General features: G+C 41.9%; 1 protein-coding gene across 1 annotated transcript; it reads left to right on the top strand.

The window, feature by feature from the left end:
* The first annotated feature begins 496 nt into the window (after positions 1–496).
* LOC123975211 (PDZ domain-containing protein 4-like) lies at positions 497–16,589 on the top strand. Its single transcript, XM_046056481.1, has 8 exons — positions 497–556; positions 8,288–8,341; positions 8,931–9,241; positions 9,402–9,489; positions 9,584–9,682; positions 9,767–9,829; positions 10,292–10,393; positions 12,834–16,589. Exons 1-8 carry the CDS (start codon positions 497–499, stop codon positions 14,841–14,843), a joined length of 2,787 nt encoding a protein of 928 aa, XP_045912437.1. The 3' UTR covers positions 14,844–16,589.
* The last annotated feature ends 67 nt before the right edge of the window (positions 16,590–16,656 follow it).

Raw genomic sequence — 16,656 nt, 5'->3', positions numbered from 1 at the left:
TTTATCACTTTTGAGAAGTCACTACAACCATTGATTTGTTTGAAACAACTGCAGAATTTAATCACATAAGGACAAACCAGCAGGACTCTCCTCCTAGATTCCGAGATTACAGTGAAACTGGATGATCCACAACAAGCACATGAACTTTAACAAGCAAATTGTTTGCCTACAATGGAGACAGGAACAAACACATGTTGTTGCAGCAGTGAAACTACTTCCACATTTAAATTTACCATGGATTATAACACTTGAAATTTGAGCAAGAAGAGGAGAACAGTGACACACCCAAAGAAACTGTGTATTCATCCCCAGCAGGGATGTGCTGTGTGTTACTCTGAGGAGGAGTAGTGTAATATACCACAACCCTGCGAATGAGGGTGGGGCCCCTTCCCACTGCCACAGACAAAAGACCTTGATAGAGAGAGTCCTGTTGCGAGAACTGATCATCTGGGGCAAATTTGAACTGGCACAATCCAGCACCGTGTCAAAAGTCACAATGGGGTGCAACATGTGTGTGGTTCAAAAGCCTGAGGAACAATACAGGGTCATGTTCCAGGTGAGCACTCTGTCTCCTCTCTCTCTCTCTCTCTCTCTCTCTCTCTCTCTGTGTCTGCCTTGTTTTAATTTCACTTCGTCAAGCAAAAGCATATCTTTATAATATATAGCATATCTCTAAAGTTTTCATTGTTATTCTGTCTTAACTTGGCCCTTTCTTACAGTGATGCTGCTGGGTGAGTGACAGTCAAAACAGCTGTGATGAAAATGTCGTGATTTCTATCTGCAGCAACTGACAGAAATGAACCAAAATTCATCATGTCAACACACTCATTTAATCACAAATTATTCACATATTAAATTCCTAATAACCCATTTTCGGTCCAAATTAATTTAGCAAATATCAATCACAGTATTTTGTATTAATGGAAATGTCAAGTAAAGCATCATCAGGTAATTCACAAATGAGTCTAAAAACACTATTAGCAGCATTATATCCTGTAAACAAACCATGACAATCACATTGCATCGAGCAATTAATAAAATGCATTAGATGAATTGAACAGTGGATGCATCAAACATGACTGATGGATTTCAGATCTCACCTTTTTGCTGGACTTTTTGCCATGCTTTTAATGTATTTAAATTAGCCTTGAAAAGGAAGAGTAAAATACTTCCTCTTGAGTACCTCTTGAGCAAGGCTATCAGTTGCTGTATTGAAATAGTCATTCGGTGATGATAATACTGATAATTATGATAATGATACATTACTGTGATTACAATGATTATGATCAGAGAGAGCAGAGCAGAGCCAAGAAAGAGAGCAACACTGGCGTGGAGAAAGTAGAGTGGTGCAGAGCCACAGCGGCAGCAGGATGGATGGGTTGTTAAAGCTGAGGTAAAGTGTTATGGGAGAGAGGGGTTGCCACGGTTACAGCCTCAGTACCACCTGCCAATTGGGACCACAGACTATGTGTGAGTAAACTCGTCTGGCTGTGCAGCGCCTAAGGAAGCTCCTGCTCTGTGACTCAATGATACATGCAGCGACCAAAAATAAGTCCCATGCTTACTAAGCATGAAAAATGCTCAGCACTCACGGGTATGCAGCGCAACACTTTTAGTATCTGTGGCACCAGAATCCTCAGCTGGGTCTCTCTAGCATGTTGGAGTCTGGGTCTGGGCCAGTTAACTGGTCTGCATCTGTTGCCAGAGGCGATGGCAAGAGAGGAAAACATGGAGAGAGACTGAGTCCAAATAGAGGATCTGTAAGGAGTCAAGGAGGGAAATAAAGTCAAAATAGGCAAATGAAAGAGGGAGGGAAAGTCAGACTGTTTTTCTTTCTTTCAGTCTTTTTTTGTCTTCTGTTTTGCCCTCAGACATCAGAAGTAATTGATTTGAGCCCTTAATGGAGCAGGGGTAAATAGAAATGGACTTCACAAATCCCCAAGGTGAAGTGCTCGAAAAATCAGGAGCGATGTGTGCAGTCTGGGATGTGATCATAAAAGTAGAGCAGGGCCAGTGCATTTCATAAGCAGTGACCTTATTTAACCGGGGTCAGCAGTAATGACACTGACCGCATGCAGGTCAACGTCTTTGAAAGTGAAAATCAAATAATTCCACTGATCTGGCAATGTGAGGTCAACTGTGCCCGAAGGTTGTGTCCCTAGAAGTCTGACATCCCTTGCAGCTCTGTCAGGCAGAGCACCTCCACGTGGCTCCTAGCTGGGTGTGGTGATGAGTGGAGCGAACAGTGAAGGCGGGAGATAGGTTGTATGATTTGGAGTATGCAAAGGAGCTGTCATGTTCAGTGCAACACTATTGTATGAATATTGGTTGTATAAGTAGAGCAGATACTTTGGGGCAGTGGAGCAGCAAGTCCGCATATTTTGTGGTCTGGTAAGACTGAAACGACACTGCTGGCTGGGAGCAGAGGAGCATGAGACAGAGAGAACAAACGCAGATGGAGTTCTGAACCAGAGCCACAGCCCTTTGTCTTTTTAGGCTGACTAGTAGACTGCAATAAGAATAAACATAATGGTACCTGGAGGTCTCATATTAGAAGCATGAGCGTGTGTTAAATGGCACAAAAAGTAAAATAAAATCCAAAATTCTAAAGGGAGGTAATCACAGACCCATAAATGTTTTTCACCCATAAAATTCAATCTCAGTTATTATATGTAATCATTATAAACTGCAATTCTTGCTGTGCAGATGGCTGATTAATCCAAATATCATGTCAAGCCAAATGGGGAGGTATACGCTATCAAATCATTAAAAAAACATCGTAAAAGAGGAAACATAATTACATTTCCCCCCACATTTCATGGCGTTTCCCTTTAGAGGTTTGCAGATTTGAGCTGTTTTCCTTAACTAACACCTTCAAATTAGATGCAGTCTACTGAGTAACTGTCTTTAGACAATAAATACAGCATTAAACAGCTTGCAGCTACATCAGACTGGAAAACCAGCCTGTTAAATTTGGCTATATCAAAACAGTTGCCTCTTTCTTGCCAAAGGAATAAAATTCATGCATTATACATTGGGCCTCTGCTACACATACGCTGCACACTGTTGGTTGGTACACACCCTTTGGCATGTTTCTGATCAATTTTGCCTCCTAAAGCCCCCCAAAAAAGGCATTTTGTCAGTCAGATGACAAGTTACAGACTCAGTTGTCGACTTATGTTATATTGCATTTTATATTGATTGTAGTTGTACCTGATCCAGACACACATACATATACAGTAAACCTCTGGCCCCCTGAGCCTTTCAGCCACTCCCTTCTTTTTCTCTCTCTCGTCACTGTAAAGCAGGAGTCTGTTTCCATGGCAACTGGTGTCATTAAACAAATGCAATGTGCTTTTATTCACAATTACACAAAGAAACGTGCTGACAGTCACAAGAGGCAAACAGATGAGAATCAATACATACCAATGACCAGCTGACATTCGCTGGATAAGTGCACGATTGCCTTGTGTGTGAATGGCTACCCACACATGACCTCTGTCATACTAGAGGTGGACAAAATAAAAATTGTTGCGACAATATAATGTGACAACAACAGCAACACAAGAGCACCACAAACTAGTGTCTCAACAAACACTCAAAGGCATTATGCATTGCATATATGCTGTATTAGATTGCATCATACTGTCAGGTAGTCCTGTTACGTTGTCCACCCTCCAATATTTGCTTGTAATACTGTCACTGCACTTTGCACTAACATAATGCTCCCAAAAGTTGTTTCCATTAATCCCATCAGTAACACTTTAATTAACTCCCCCTATTCAGCATATGTAAGCTGGCATTAAACATTGTTTATAACACATTATAATGTAGTTGTAAGCAGATATATGGGTGTTTGTACATGTTCACAATTATAAATTCTCATACGGAGACATTTCTTAGTTATAACTGTGTTATATTACATTGTCATTCATTATCTGTTTATACACCAGCATCCAGTTATGGAGGCTTTACAGTAGGAGTTAAAGCTGTCAACAGCTACCACAACAAACACTTAAAAACTTAAGCTTAAAACTACATTACAATGTGTTATAAAATATTTATTAAATGCTAAACAGGGGGAGTTAAAATAATGTGTTACCTTCTTTCTTTACTTTCACATTACTCTCACAACTAAAATGTCTAAATTTCCATCTAACCTTTTGTGTTTATTTTCATCAAAGCTTGAGATGTCATATGACTGCTCTGTCTTCTTAATTTAAAATGGTGCCCATTACCTTTTGGCTGGTGGGCTTCTTTTTATGTCAAGAGTGTGTCAGTTTGCTAAGGTCAAGTGCAGGCTAGTGTACGTAATATGTGTGTGCCTGTTGGGTTCCTGCTCTTTCCCTTGCAGACTTCTCAGGCATGTGACTGACATGGAGACGAGACAGGAAGGATGCTGATGGAGAGGATGTCACTCTCATCTCTCATTTAATAGGACAGGATTGACAAAAAAGAAAGGGTGGAGGGCATTAACTGTGACATGTTGCCATTTTACAGACCTACTCGCTGTTCCTCCTCCACCACCAGTGAAAACAAATCTGCCCCATAATTCATCCTTTGCTCTAGCTGAATATATTGATAATTGATGTATATTCACATACCCCATACTCCCACTTGGGCTTGTTAGCTTCACCACCATCATTTCAAAGAATTTTTGAGCATTTTTTAAATCAATACCTTCTCACTGTTTTCAGTTTATAATAGGCTATACCATCCCCTGCTTGTCCATTTAAATTAGCTCAGAGGTATCAAACAACAGGGGTTATAGCTGGGGTAGGTCAGCTCCAGCTCCAGATTAATTGATTTTCTGAGGAGGACGACTGCTCCAGCCTTCAAAGCATGGGAGATGAGAAAAATCAATTACCGAACAAGTAAAATTCCGAATGAGCTTTGGCATGAACACTGTGGAAATGCACATAAATCCAGGTTTGGGAAAAAAACTCTGTGATGCTGGAAGGACAAAATTCACCATATGGGCACATTTCAGATTAAGAGTGTGCTTGCTTTGTGTATTTGTCCACACACTGAAGGCTATGTGTGGCATAATGCTAGTTACTGTGGAGTTAGTCTTCACCCCCGCATGCCCCCTTTCATCTCCGCCTGTTGTACGCGTTTTATTTGCTCTTTAAAGGGCTTTCAGATAAAAAACTAATTATGCACCAACCAGTTAGCAATTTCCCATGAGCTTCCATTGTGCTTCTGTTTACATACAAATACTGAACCCATAGCCGGGTTCACTCGCTATTTACATTCAATTCCTTGAAAGCTTGTTTTCTACATTTCTCCTGCATCATTACCCTCTCCTCACCTCCCTTTCTCCTCGCTCCCTGTGCACTCCCTCCGTGTCTCCCCTCCTTTGCTTTCTCTCTCTACACTTTGAACTCTTTGCATGTCTTTCATCTCTACATCATTCCCATCCCCACCCTCAGCTCCACAGCCCGCCGCTGATCCCACCACCGCTCAACCACCATAACCAACCCCCTACTGTGAATTTTGGAGGCTAGCAATTTCTCTGAATTTAAATTAAATTTTTACCACAAAAATACAGAATAAGGGTGGGGTGTGGGGATGGGTGTGCACCCGTCGTTATTTGCATTACTTGTGTCCCTTATAAACAGTGGGCGTATGTAATGACCTTCTAACCCAGAGATAATAGAAAACAGAAAATGGCAAGAGTGTAATGGATTATCCCAGTCAGGGCCGAAAAGCTGTTTAATACACAACAACCATTACCCTGCATGAAGTCATCTCAGCACCTCTCATCGATAATGAATGAGAAATCCCCATCTCCATGCTCTCTTAGTATTCATACCTGTCACTCATGACCACGGAGCTTGTTCCTAATAGCCTCTCTCTGATCCTGGTGAGCTGAGCCGTGTGGTCATGAGCACAGAGAGCTGAAACAATAGATACCTCCTGTTGTATCTATTCTCTCCTCAAAAAGACAATGAAGTGAGAACTAAAATAACAATGCACTTTGGTGAAGATTATTAAGGTGTGTTTTTTCTCTAACATGCAAACTACACACTGTTAATTCCATCATCACCAATAGGCCATGTAGGGAGGAAGCATCTTATGTTTGAAGTGGAGAGGCTCATTAAAAGAGACTGAGATTTATGATGGGACATTAGCGTGAGGAAGGACACAAATACACACAAGGAGATGGAACAGCTGAAATAGATGGAAAGAGAGGAGTGTAAGTTGTCATCTCCAGGGAAGGGAAAGAACAGGAAGACCTGCTGAGGTCAATTTAATAAAACCGGAGTCTGGTGAAAACAGGAAAGAGAAGAAAGCAGGAGTTGACATCGGTAGAGAGGGAGAAAGAGAAAGGGAAATGAACATGAGCATGGAAACACAATGGCAAGACAGGAATGATAGACCACAGGGGCGGCAGTGGTGGTGGTGGTGGTGGTGGTGGTGTACAGTATGAGAGAGAACCGAGAACCAACCAAAAAAAGGGAGCAGGGGCTGAATGTGGCAAAAATGTTTTTTTGCTTGGCTGCACATGGGAACATTGATTTGACATGCAATTACTGGAAGAGGACAAGAGAAGAGAGAGGCAGAGGGAGAATGAAGCTTGGTGGTAAAGATGTGGAGAGCCGCAGACAGCCAAGGTCAGTGAGTGTGTGCAACATGAATGAGACTCTACAAAGGCTGTCTGGTTCAGTAACTGCCTGCGACTCTCATTGCCACACGTGCATCATCATGTAACTGTCTGTCTCATGTAATAAAATCAAGAGAATTTAATCTGTCTTCATCCGTTCATTTGAAAATGTAGAAAAATTAGTTAATTCAAATGACTGGTCCATTCCAACAGTCTCCAGCCATGCTGGCGGCTCTATGAGGCTGCACTTAAACCAGTGGTTCTCAAACTTTTTCTGTCATGCCACCCATCAGAAGCCAAAAAAAGGTGATGCCCCCTAACACCAAAATGGACTGAATTCTTATTGATAAAAAAAAAAGGAGCCCAATAGAATTTCTTTGATCTAAAATACATGATTCAGGTCAGCATGAAAGCATGAGCAAACTCTTGGTTTTTATTTCCATTCATTAATTATGTTCATTAAACTTAGCTCCCCTCCCATATTTTCCCCTGGTCACCACCAACCACTGATACACACAACAGTGTTTTGAGCTAAATGCTATGATGCCATGCTAACATGTTCACATTGAAAATGCTAGCAGGTATAACATTGATCATGTTCACTGTCAAAGTAGTTTAGTGCATTATGCTTACATGTGCTAATTAGCACTAAACAAAGTAGGCTCTAGTTGAGGGTGATTGAAAGGTCATTAGTTTTGGACCAAAACCAACCAAAGTAGACCTATTAAATAAATAAAAACTTTAATCTACTGGTGGCGCTATAAGACAAGCTAGGGATTAGCATTACCAGAATTGTTACACTTGAGGAGTATGGACACACACAGTAAGCCAGATAGAGAGATGAAAAGTTTGACCTGCTGGTGGTGCTAGAGGAAAATCCAGGGGGAAGCCAAGGTCTTTAGAATTCATCCAATAGCTTAGATATTTAGTATAGCTAAAAACTGTTATTATAAACTGAATCAGGTATTGAATACTGAATGAATCTTTCTCCTTTAGGTTTATGGGAAGTCTTGCTTGATTTGACCAGGATTGTTTTGGTTCAGCCACCCTGAATTCAAATCCTTTTTAATAGTGTTTTGATTGCTTTATTTTCAATAATCTTTCATTATCAATGTCCCTTTCTGTCTTTCTTACTGTATGAACTAGCAGTGGTGGGAAAGAGGGGAGATCTTTCACACCCCACCAGATTTGGCTTTCAGTAGCACCCGAGAATCAAAACACATATTGTAATGCTGCTGTATAATGAGTATTTATACCGTATATTTGAGGACTATTTAAATGAACTGTCAATGGCCACAAATAAGGGGAGAGAGCTTTGGAAAAAAGGAATCATCAATAATACTGTATGTTACAGCTAAAAGTGTTTATTTCTCCAAATGAAAATGCTTTTATTATTTAAATATATTTGCAGCAAGGAACCATTTCTAATTCACACAAAAGAAAGATAGCAGTGTTTTGTAGAAGAGTGTTCCGCAGGGCTAGAGTGTGCAAAACTAATGTACTAAGGAAACTCATTTTTATTTCTGTGACTGTTAACTTGAATTTATGTTTGTTGTCTTGAACTACAGTGGAATTCTCTCCCTTGTGAAAAAAAAATGTCTCTTGCCATTTTCCAACCACTCACAGTAGTAATTACTTTCTAACCACCATTTCTCCGGCTTTCTTTCCCTCTCTCCACAGAAGGGTCACATAAGCAACATGTTGTGCTCTTTTGACGCTGACGGTCGATTAAAGGTCTCAGTATACAGCTTTCTGCTCTGCTACTTGGTGTAATGTGGTGTCTAAATCTTTTAGATACAAACCTGTTTTTTTGGTCTCTGTGTGTCTGTAGAAACACTTTCAGCTGTGTTACAGTTTATACTGTTCTAGTTTTCAGTTGACTAACATAACCTCAGTCTTTCTTTGTTTTAGGTGTGTGTAACTGTAGTTCCACTCTTGTTCTCTGTGGTTCTGTGAGGCAGTTTTACTTCTGTGAACTAACCTTGTCTGTCTGATAAAACTGCTGATGTTGGTCTGTGTGTTCTGTCTTCCTTCCTTCGTGTTATTCATCTTAGCATCTATCTAGTCTTTTCACTATGTAAAACTCAGTTTTCTGACCACTTTTGAAATTTTTGTCTGTTTCTTGTGTTTTTCTGGTTTCTGGGTCCCACAATGGTAAAGATTTAGAAAAGATTTAGATTTAGAAAAATATTCATTTTACACCTTGTTTCTTTGTTTTTCCCTGCACCAATTCTCCTTTAATTCACTTTACCCCTCCACCTTTTCTCTTCCTCTTCTCCTCCTGCTCCTCCACCATTTGCTCTTGACTATCTGTGTTTTCCAGGTGAATGGAAAGGAGCTAACTCGCCTTTCTGGGGATCCCACCCTGGACATACGGGACCCCGTGCTGTCCAGCATACTGAGGCGGGGGGCTCGCAGACGGGCAGGCCTAGCGGGAGCTCCTGGAGGGTTAGTGCCAGTGACCATGGGCATGGCCGACTGTGTAGACAGCTGCACTCAAACAGACATCAGCTTCCAGCATATGTTGACGCTGGGCAAGAGCAGCCAGCATCCCTGTGGAGCTCCCCCTCCACCCGACCCTCCGCCATCCCCTCCATTACCACCGTTACTGGAGCCATATTTACTCAATGAACTGTGAGTAGGAGTAGTATAATAGGGCTGTGCAGCATGTCCAACTGTCAGACCACAACTCATCTGTCTTCTTGGTTCTAGTCCATGCAATTCTGTTCACACATTTGAAGTTTGACGTTGCCCCAATTACTGAAATATTATGTCCTAAATATATTATTCTCAGCTTTATAGAGCCTGTATACTATGACCCCACTGACTACTTCGATATCACTCAGCACGAAGTGGACAGGCAGGATGAGCTGGAATATGAGGTGAGAGCCCATTAGCTACTCAGAACTCTGGTACAGAAAGCTGCCCCACTGTTCTCCGTCTGACATCCTCAAACATTTCTCTTGTCTGCTCTAGGAGGTGGAGTTGTATAAGTCTCGACAGCAGGATAAACTCGGACTGACAGTGTGTTACAGAACCGATGATGAGGAGGACCTGGGAATATATGTAGGAGAGGTGAAGATGGTCTCATGAAATCAAATTTTCAATAAAGCTTTCCAGTTTGTTTTTACTCATAAACAAATCCATCTTTTATTCCAGGTGAACCCAAACAGTATTGCTGCAATAGATGGACGCATCCGCAAGGGAGACAGAATACTACAGGTGCAGGTTTCCTAAATAGTATACTGGAGCGAGATCCCTTTATATGCTCTTACTACCTAAATGAAAGCACTTTTATCAATGCTGCAAGGTTGTAAACTCTTCACAGCAACAGTTAAACCAACAAAACCAATTTTTTAAAAGCTTTTAAACATTCATGTAATGAATGAAAGTGAAATCTTAGATAACCCATGGTCAACAATAGAGATGAAGTCAAGTCACTTTTAATCCAGCCATATCCACATATTAAAAGAAATTGCTAATCATGCAGCATTTATTCTGAATTCTTTCACAAGAGGTGAAATGTTGAGTAATGATTACTCTTGCTATTAAGCTAGAGAGAGACTTACTTTTCAATAAAGAACTATTTCCTCAATGGAGTAATTTAATTGAATCTAGCCTCGGTATAAAAGGTCTTTCGTTATCTGACATTAACTCAATTTTATCCTCGTCTTTCTCTGCCAGATAAATGGAGTGGACATCCAGGACCGAGAGGAGGCAGTAGCTATTCTCACCAGAGAGGACAGCACTAATGTCTCCCTGCTCCTTGCACGACCTGAGATAGAGGTGAGGAAATTGAATATGCGGTCTTCGGGGAGCGCGCTGCAAGGCTCAGCCTGAATACTGACCTAAAAAATGCATTCTTCTCCCTTTATCTAGCAAGAATTAAGTGTACATGCTTACATATGTGAAGGTAATGCTCTATGTGAACATTTAGTCATGACATTGGGGAGGGAGGCAGTACAGTCAGAAAAGGAAGAAAAGGAATTGGGGACACAAGGAAGAGCATGGTCCTCTGCTTTGTCCTATTCCACAAGCTGGCTTGTGTAAGGAGGCAGAAAAGCAAAGAGGTGCAAAAACATGATGACAACACAGATAGCGAGAAGAGGGTGGCAAAGACAAATAGTGCTCATACTCACAGTGCTAATGTGGCAGCGCTTTGTTTCTCTCAAGGTCACTCTTCTAGCAGATATGAGGGCATTGTGACACTCTCAATAACACACATCTGCCAAAAATACTAAACAAACAACTTGACACACATCGACCCAAGCATGCCACTGTAAAAATGAGCTGCAGATGGAGACAGGATATGTGAGAATACAAAAATCTGTATGCTGTCTGCATTTGTACAGAGGGAGCTAAAGGGCAGATTTAAAAGTCCCTCATTAAATTGGTCTAAGTCAAAGACACACACACACACACACACACACACACACACACACACACACACACACTCACACACACACAAATAACCTCTCCTCTGTTCAAATATGTCCTTGTATTGAAATATACAAGTACCTGTGAAAGGCTGACAAGATTTATATTGCCAATGCATGGTCCCGCATTAAGATTCCAGTGAGAGAGGGGAGGACGAAGAATCATCAGAGGGAAATGCACAAGCAGAGATTAAAGCTTGATCTGTTGTCTTAAGGGAGGGAGAGAGGGAGAACTGAAGGGAGTTGTCGGGGAATAAGAATGAAGATGAAGATAATCAATACTTTGTCTTGCAGCCTGCGTGGAGTTCAACTCAAACCAGTTAGCCAAGATCAACTGTGCACTGACAAGGGAATTGTTTACCAATTTAAACCCATGTATTTGCATTGTATCTAAATGGCAAAGTAAACAGATCAGAAACAACTACAGGTCTTATTAAGTATTATTCATCTGTAAAGATGGGATAATTCTGGATGGACATTTCATCCACTAATACAGAATGCTTGTCTATGAAAAATATATTTCCTTGCTATTAGGCAGTTCATGTTTGGATGTAGATCCAAATTCTCTGCAGACAAATTACTCAATGGAAACCAAACTCAGTTGCAGAGTATTGATGTGATGTTAAAATCTCACATAGCACTGGCTCCATCTAGTGACAGAAAGGAGCACTACTCTTCACCTCAGAAATGTGCTGCCCTCAACGTTAAAGCTGCTATAATCAATATTTACACTAATAATGGATGAAATGATGAGTTTAATATGAAAGGGGTCACTCTTTATCCTACAACTCTGTAGTTTCCCTCTATGAGGCAGTGTCTCGTGGTTCATTGTTTTTGTTTTCTGGCCAGCAATTTTATGGTTTTGGTTCACTCTCATCAACGTGGTTTTCGGCTGGTGCAGGTAGCTGGTGAACATTGTGGAGCATTTCTCTGCTAAAGAGCCAGATATTTCCCTCAGGAGTGAGCAGAGAGCAAAACAAAGCTAAAAAGAGAGGGAATTTTTGCCTTACTACTAATGCTCTATATCTGCTGAATGTGTAACAATTTTCTAAGAAGTTCACTGTATTAATTTAAAAGGTGTTGCTTTATATCAATCTTGTGTTTAGAGCTTGCATGTATTACTTGCTTGAATGTATTACTTTAAAGCATTAAAAATATTGTTATGTTCAATGTTAAAGATTCCCTTGAGACATATTTTAAGACATATTAAATTCTGTAGTTTGAATTATAATTAATGTCTAGTATGGCTTTCCCACAAAAAGATTTCAATTACCTGGTTAAAAATTCATAAAAAATACATCTACTTCTTCTCTATCCTCAAATATGTATGCAATTTTTATTTTATTTTAAAGGTATATCTACTGGACACAAAGTCAATTCTCAGATTATGTGTATGTATTATACGTGAACTGGGGTTTTCAAGTTTCCACATCACGCTTGTGTAATTTAAATATTGAACCACAATTGGCTTCCAAGCCACTCCACTTGTGATTACTTATCTTGTCCATACAAGCCTTGTCCAAACTCAGATTTAAGGTGAGCACAGAGAAACATCTTTCCAGTGTCAAGCTCAGCACAAATGTCTACAGTTCAAATATCCAAGTGAAGTAACAAGAAGCAAAACACATTTTTGAGTAGAGGCTTTTTAAACCTTCAGATATATAACAACATTCTAATGCATAATTTCCCTTTGTCTTTTGTTTGTCTCTTCAACAATGAACTTTACACCTCTATTGCCATGCCATAACCTGAATTCAACGAACTATGCCTGGTACACCTTTACCTGTCAGAATGACAACCAGTTGGACCCAGATGAGCTGGACCTGGAGCCACTGGACAATGCTATTAATCTGCCCAGCAGCCACAGACTGATTCACAGTCTGGACTGTGCTGGACCAGGCACTGTTGCTGATGCGGGTATACTAGGTAGCCACGGTCGCTCAATGAACAGGGTTTCACCTGATTTGCTCCAGACGGTGCTGAGCAACAGCCAGGAGCTGGACAGCGGGGTAGGCCGTACAGATGAAAGCACACGTTACGAGGAGTCTTCAGAACATGATCTTCTGGGAGACGACCACACTAGTGCCTCCAATACCAACACCACCAATACTCCTGGCAGCATGCGTAAGTTTTTGTCTGGCAGAGGCGACACCCCACCCTTGCTGCACTCCCAGGACCTCCAGTTCAGCACTGACTCCCTCTTAGGGCTTGACTGTGTTAATGGAGGAGGGCTGGAACAGGTTGAGCGATTGGAGAGGGCCTATGTGACAGATTCTGTGAGGATGATGATGCCTGGGCTGACTGAGGAGGAGTGTGAGAGGTACAAAGAGCTCCTAGAAATCAAGTGTTACTATGAGAGGAACAGTAATGATCTGGGAGGTCAGGGGCCGGCACAAGAGGAAGGGGGTGTTTCACTGGATGTGAATAGGAATGAAAGCCTGACGCAGCATGAGATGGCCCTTCTGGAAGAGGAACTGCGCCACTTGGAGTTCAAGTGTCGCAACATCTTGAGGGCTCAGAAGATGCAACAGCTGAGGGAGCGCTGTCTGAAGGCTTGGCCTCTCGAGGACAAGAATGGAGCAAGTGCAGGGGCCGGAGTAGGAGTTGGCCGCTTGGACATTAATGGTACTTTAGTCAGTGAGGATTCCTGTCACCATGCTCTATCAGACATCAATGAGCTCCCAGAGAGGGAGCGCTCTGATAAGGACAGCACGAGTGCCTACAACACTGGAGGGGAAAGTTGTAGAAGCACCCCTCTGGTGAATGAACAGTACCCATCACCCTCAACACAGAGCCTGAATGGAGGAGAGTCTCTTTTCACAGCAGGTATGGAGCTACCAGCCTCCACTAGGCAGAGAGAGAGAGGAACCAGGGCCGAAAGAGGGGACGGGGTAAACCTCAACCAAACCTACTCTCCCCACGCTCAAAGGAGAGGAGACAGCCCCGGAGCTAAGGTTAGGTCCCTGTCACGAGATGCAGCAACCAGGAGGGGGTCAGATGGAGGGGTGAGGCTTAACCCTAAAGCCAATGGGACACCTGAGAGGGCTGGTGGATGCAGTGCGGAGAACAGCCCTTACCTGTCTCGCCGTCAGACAGAAACAAAGCTGCCTCAGCGCTACCTGAGCTGCATGCAGCTGAGGTCTCCGTCCACCTCTGAGCGGCTCTGTGGACTCAGAGATGCTCCCAGAGAGGGCAGCATGGAGACTGGGGGTGATGCCAGCCCAATGAGCTTGGGTAGCACATGTAAAGATGTTGTCCAGGTCCCAGGTGCTGTACCCTTACCCATGTCCCCTTCAGTGCTGCCTGCCTCCCCTCGTATGGAGTGGAAGGTGAAGATCCGTAGTGATGGATCGCGCTACGTGGCCAAAAGGCCTGTGAGAGATCGCCTCCTGAAGGCGCGTGCCATGAAGATCAGAGAGGAGCGCAGTGGCATGACAACGGATGACGATGCTGTGAGTGAAATGAAGATGGGCCGCTACTGGAGCAAAGAGGAGCGCAAGCAGCAGCTGCTAAAGGCCCGAGAGCAGCGGCGGCGCAGGGAGTTCATGATGCGAAGCCGTCTCGACTGCTTGAGAGATCGTGAGAGGGAGCAGGGCAGCAGTGGTGGAGGACAGCAGGGGACGACACAGCAGCAAGAACCCACCTCCATCCTGGAGCTGTGCCACCGCAGGAACATGAAGAAGCGCAGTCGCAGAATCCTGGACAACTGGATCACTATACAGGAGCTACTGGCCCATGGGACCAGGTCTGCTGATGGGAAGAAAGTCTATAACCCCCTGCTGTCTGTCACCACAGTCTGAGATAAGAATAGAGAGAATAGAAGGAGGTAGAGAGTTAAGCAGAAATAAGAAAGTGCCAAAGTCCTTTGATGGGGGCTATAGGATGAACACAAGCTGCTGTACACACTGGCACAAATATTTGTCTGCAGGGATGCAGCAACATTCTGAAACACAAAGTACCTGATGGTAATATAAAGTAGCATATGTTAGGCCCCAACCTAAAATGTTTTGATTGAAGAAAAGCTCATGCCTGAGACTGCCAGGGATTGTGTGTCTAGTAACAGTATGTATCTTCCCAAACAGAAAGATAATACACACATTTACAATTTTGTGGAATTGAAGCTGCATTTCAGAAATGCATTCCATGATCTCAAATGCAGATTTACAAACATACTACAGTACTTTTTAAATACAATGTATTCCCCTTCAATTTTGTCTGGTTATGTGGACCTAAACCAGTCAGGAAAACACTTCCCAGCCATTTTCATGATGCTTTACCTCTCACAGAAGACAAAGGGGAATAATGTAATTCTTCATCTTACACAGGAACCTGTACCAGCTTGTCAGATTTGAAATCTGGAAGAGCAAAGATTAGCATTTTCAGTGGAGTCCATCAAGTAACATATTCACATTCATTCAGCCTTCTTACATAAAGGAGAGGGTGTGAGAAATGGCACCACCTGCTGTTAAGCCATAAGTGGTGCACAACTTAAAAGTAATCTTTGCAGGCCTCTACATTTTTATGGAGTAAAATCAAAAATGGAGAAGAACCATGCAGCTGTGAAAACATGTGAAAAGCCACTTTTGTGCCATAAAACTGTGTGTTTAGTGTCCATAAAGGCGTTTTGAATAAGGACATTTTCAAAAGAACATTGTGTGCCAGTTACTGTCGTTTTTTTCATTCTTGCTGTGTACAAATGCTCCTTTGTTTTGACACAGGAAATGCAACATCATTGTCAGACCACAGGCCCTTTCTGATAATGAAGAGCTGAGCGGTGCCTTCCTTTCAGGCAGACTTGACTGTATAGCACAATTTTTAAAGCGATACAAAAAAGCTGTAAAATTCTGTAGCTGAGTGGGTAAATGCTGAAGCACAGAGCAGCTGACCGGCTTAGCTTTTTTAAAGAAAGGCACTTTGTCATACAAAGCACAGAAAACATTTGATATTGCCGTTTCATTCCAAAAGGCACATTTGCTATTTAAATGGATAAAACACCTTCAAATCATTTTTCTCCATTTGCCATTTTAAATGTTCCTTTTTTGAGACCAATTCATTTTGGTCAGTATGCAATTTGATTGCGATTGAAGATTGTCCTTAGCTACGAAAAATCTCCTGTCAAGTGGATCTGAAGCTAAATCAACTGTTCTGTCATTCCAGTCAGATGTGTCACTCCCAAACTTGATTTGAGGTTTTTACTTTTTAATTCTGTGCTCTCAGAACTGGCCGCTGGATAATTATCCAGCAAAGTAACTAAAATGACAATGATGGCCAATAATGAGGTGACTAATTTATAAAATCATATGAACAAAAGCTCATTTCATTTGGCTTACATGCATGTTTGATATTGAGGCAGAAGTGTCCCCCCCCATGTACGACTAAAAGCCTTTAACATAATGTAATTGTGGATGTGTCTTTCTATGATCTTGCTTAAAATCCTAGCATAGAAAAAGAAAACATGGTGTACCTGTTCAATATTGTGATGTCCTGTGTCTGCCATTTCACAGTGAAAGCTTTTCTAAATAAATGCTGTGATAATGAATGAAAAACTATATTGGTACTTTAATGGCTGCTCTGTGTCAAGGTTTTTACAAAATCATAATTGATCTTAGGACT

This window comes from Micropterus dolomieu, linkage group LG08, assembly GCF_021292245.1.
Source record: "Micropterus dolomieu isolate WLL.071019.BEF.003 ecotype Adirondacks linkage group LG08, ASM2129224v1, whole genome shotgun sequence".
In the NCBI taxonomy this organism is placed as follows: domain Eukaryota; kingdom Metazoa; phylum Chordata; class Actinopteri; order Centrarchiformes; family Centrarchidae; genus Micropterus; species Micropterus dolomieu.
This window is presented reverse-complemented; position numbering and strand designations above follow the sequence as displayed.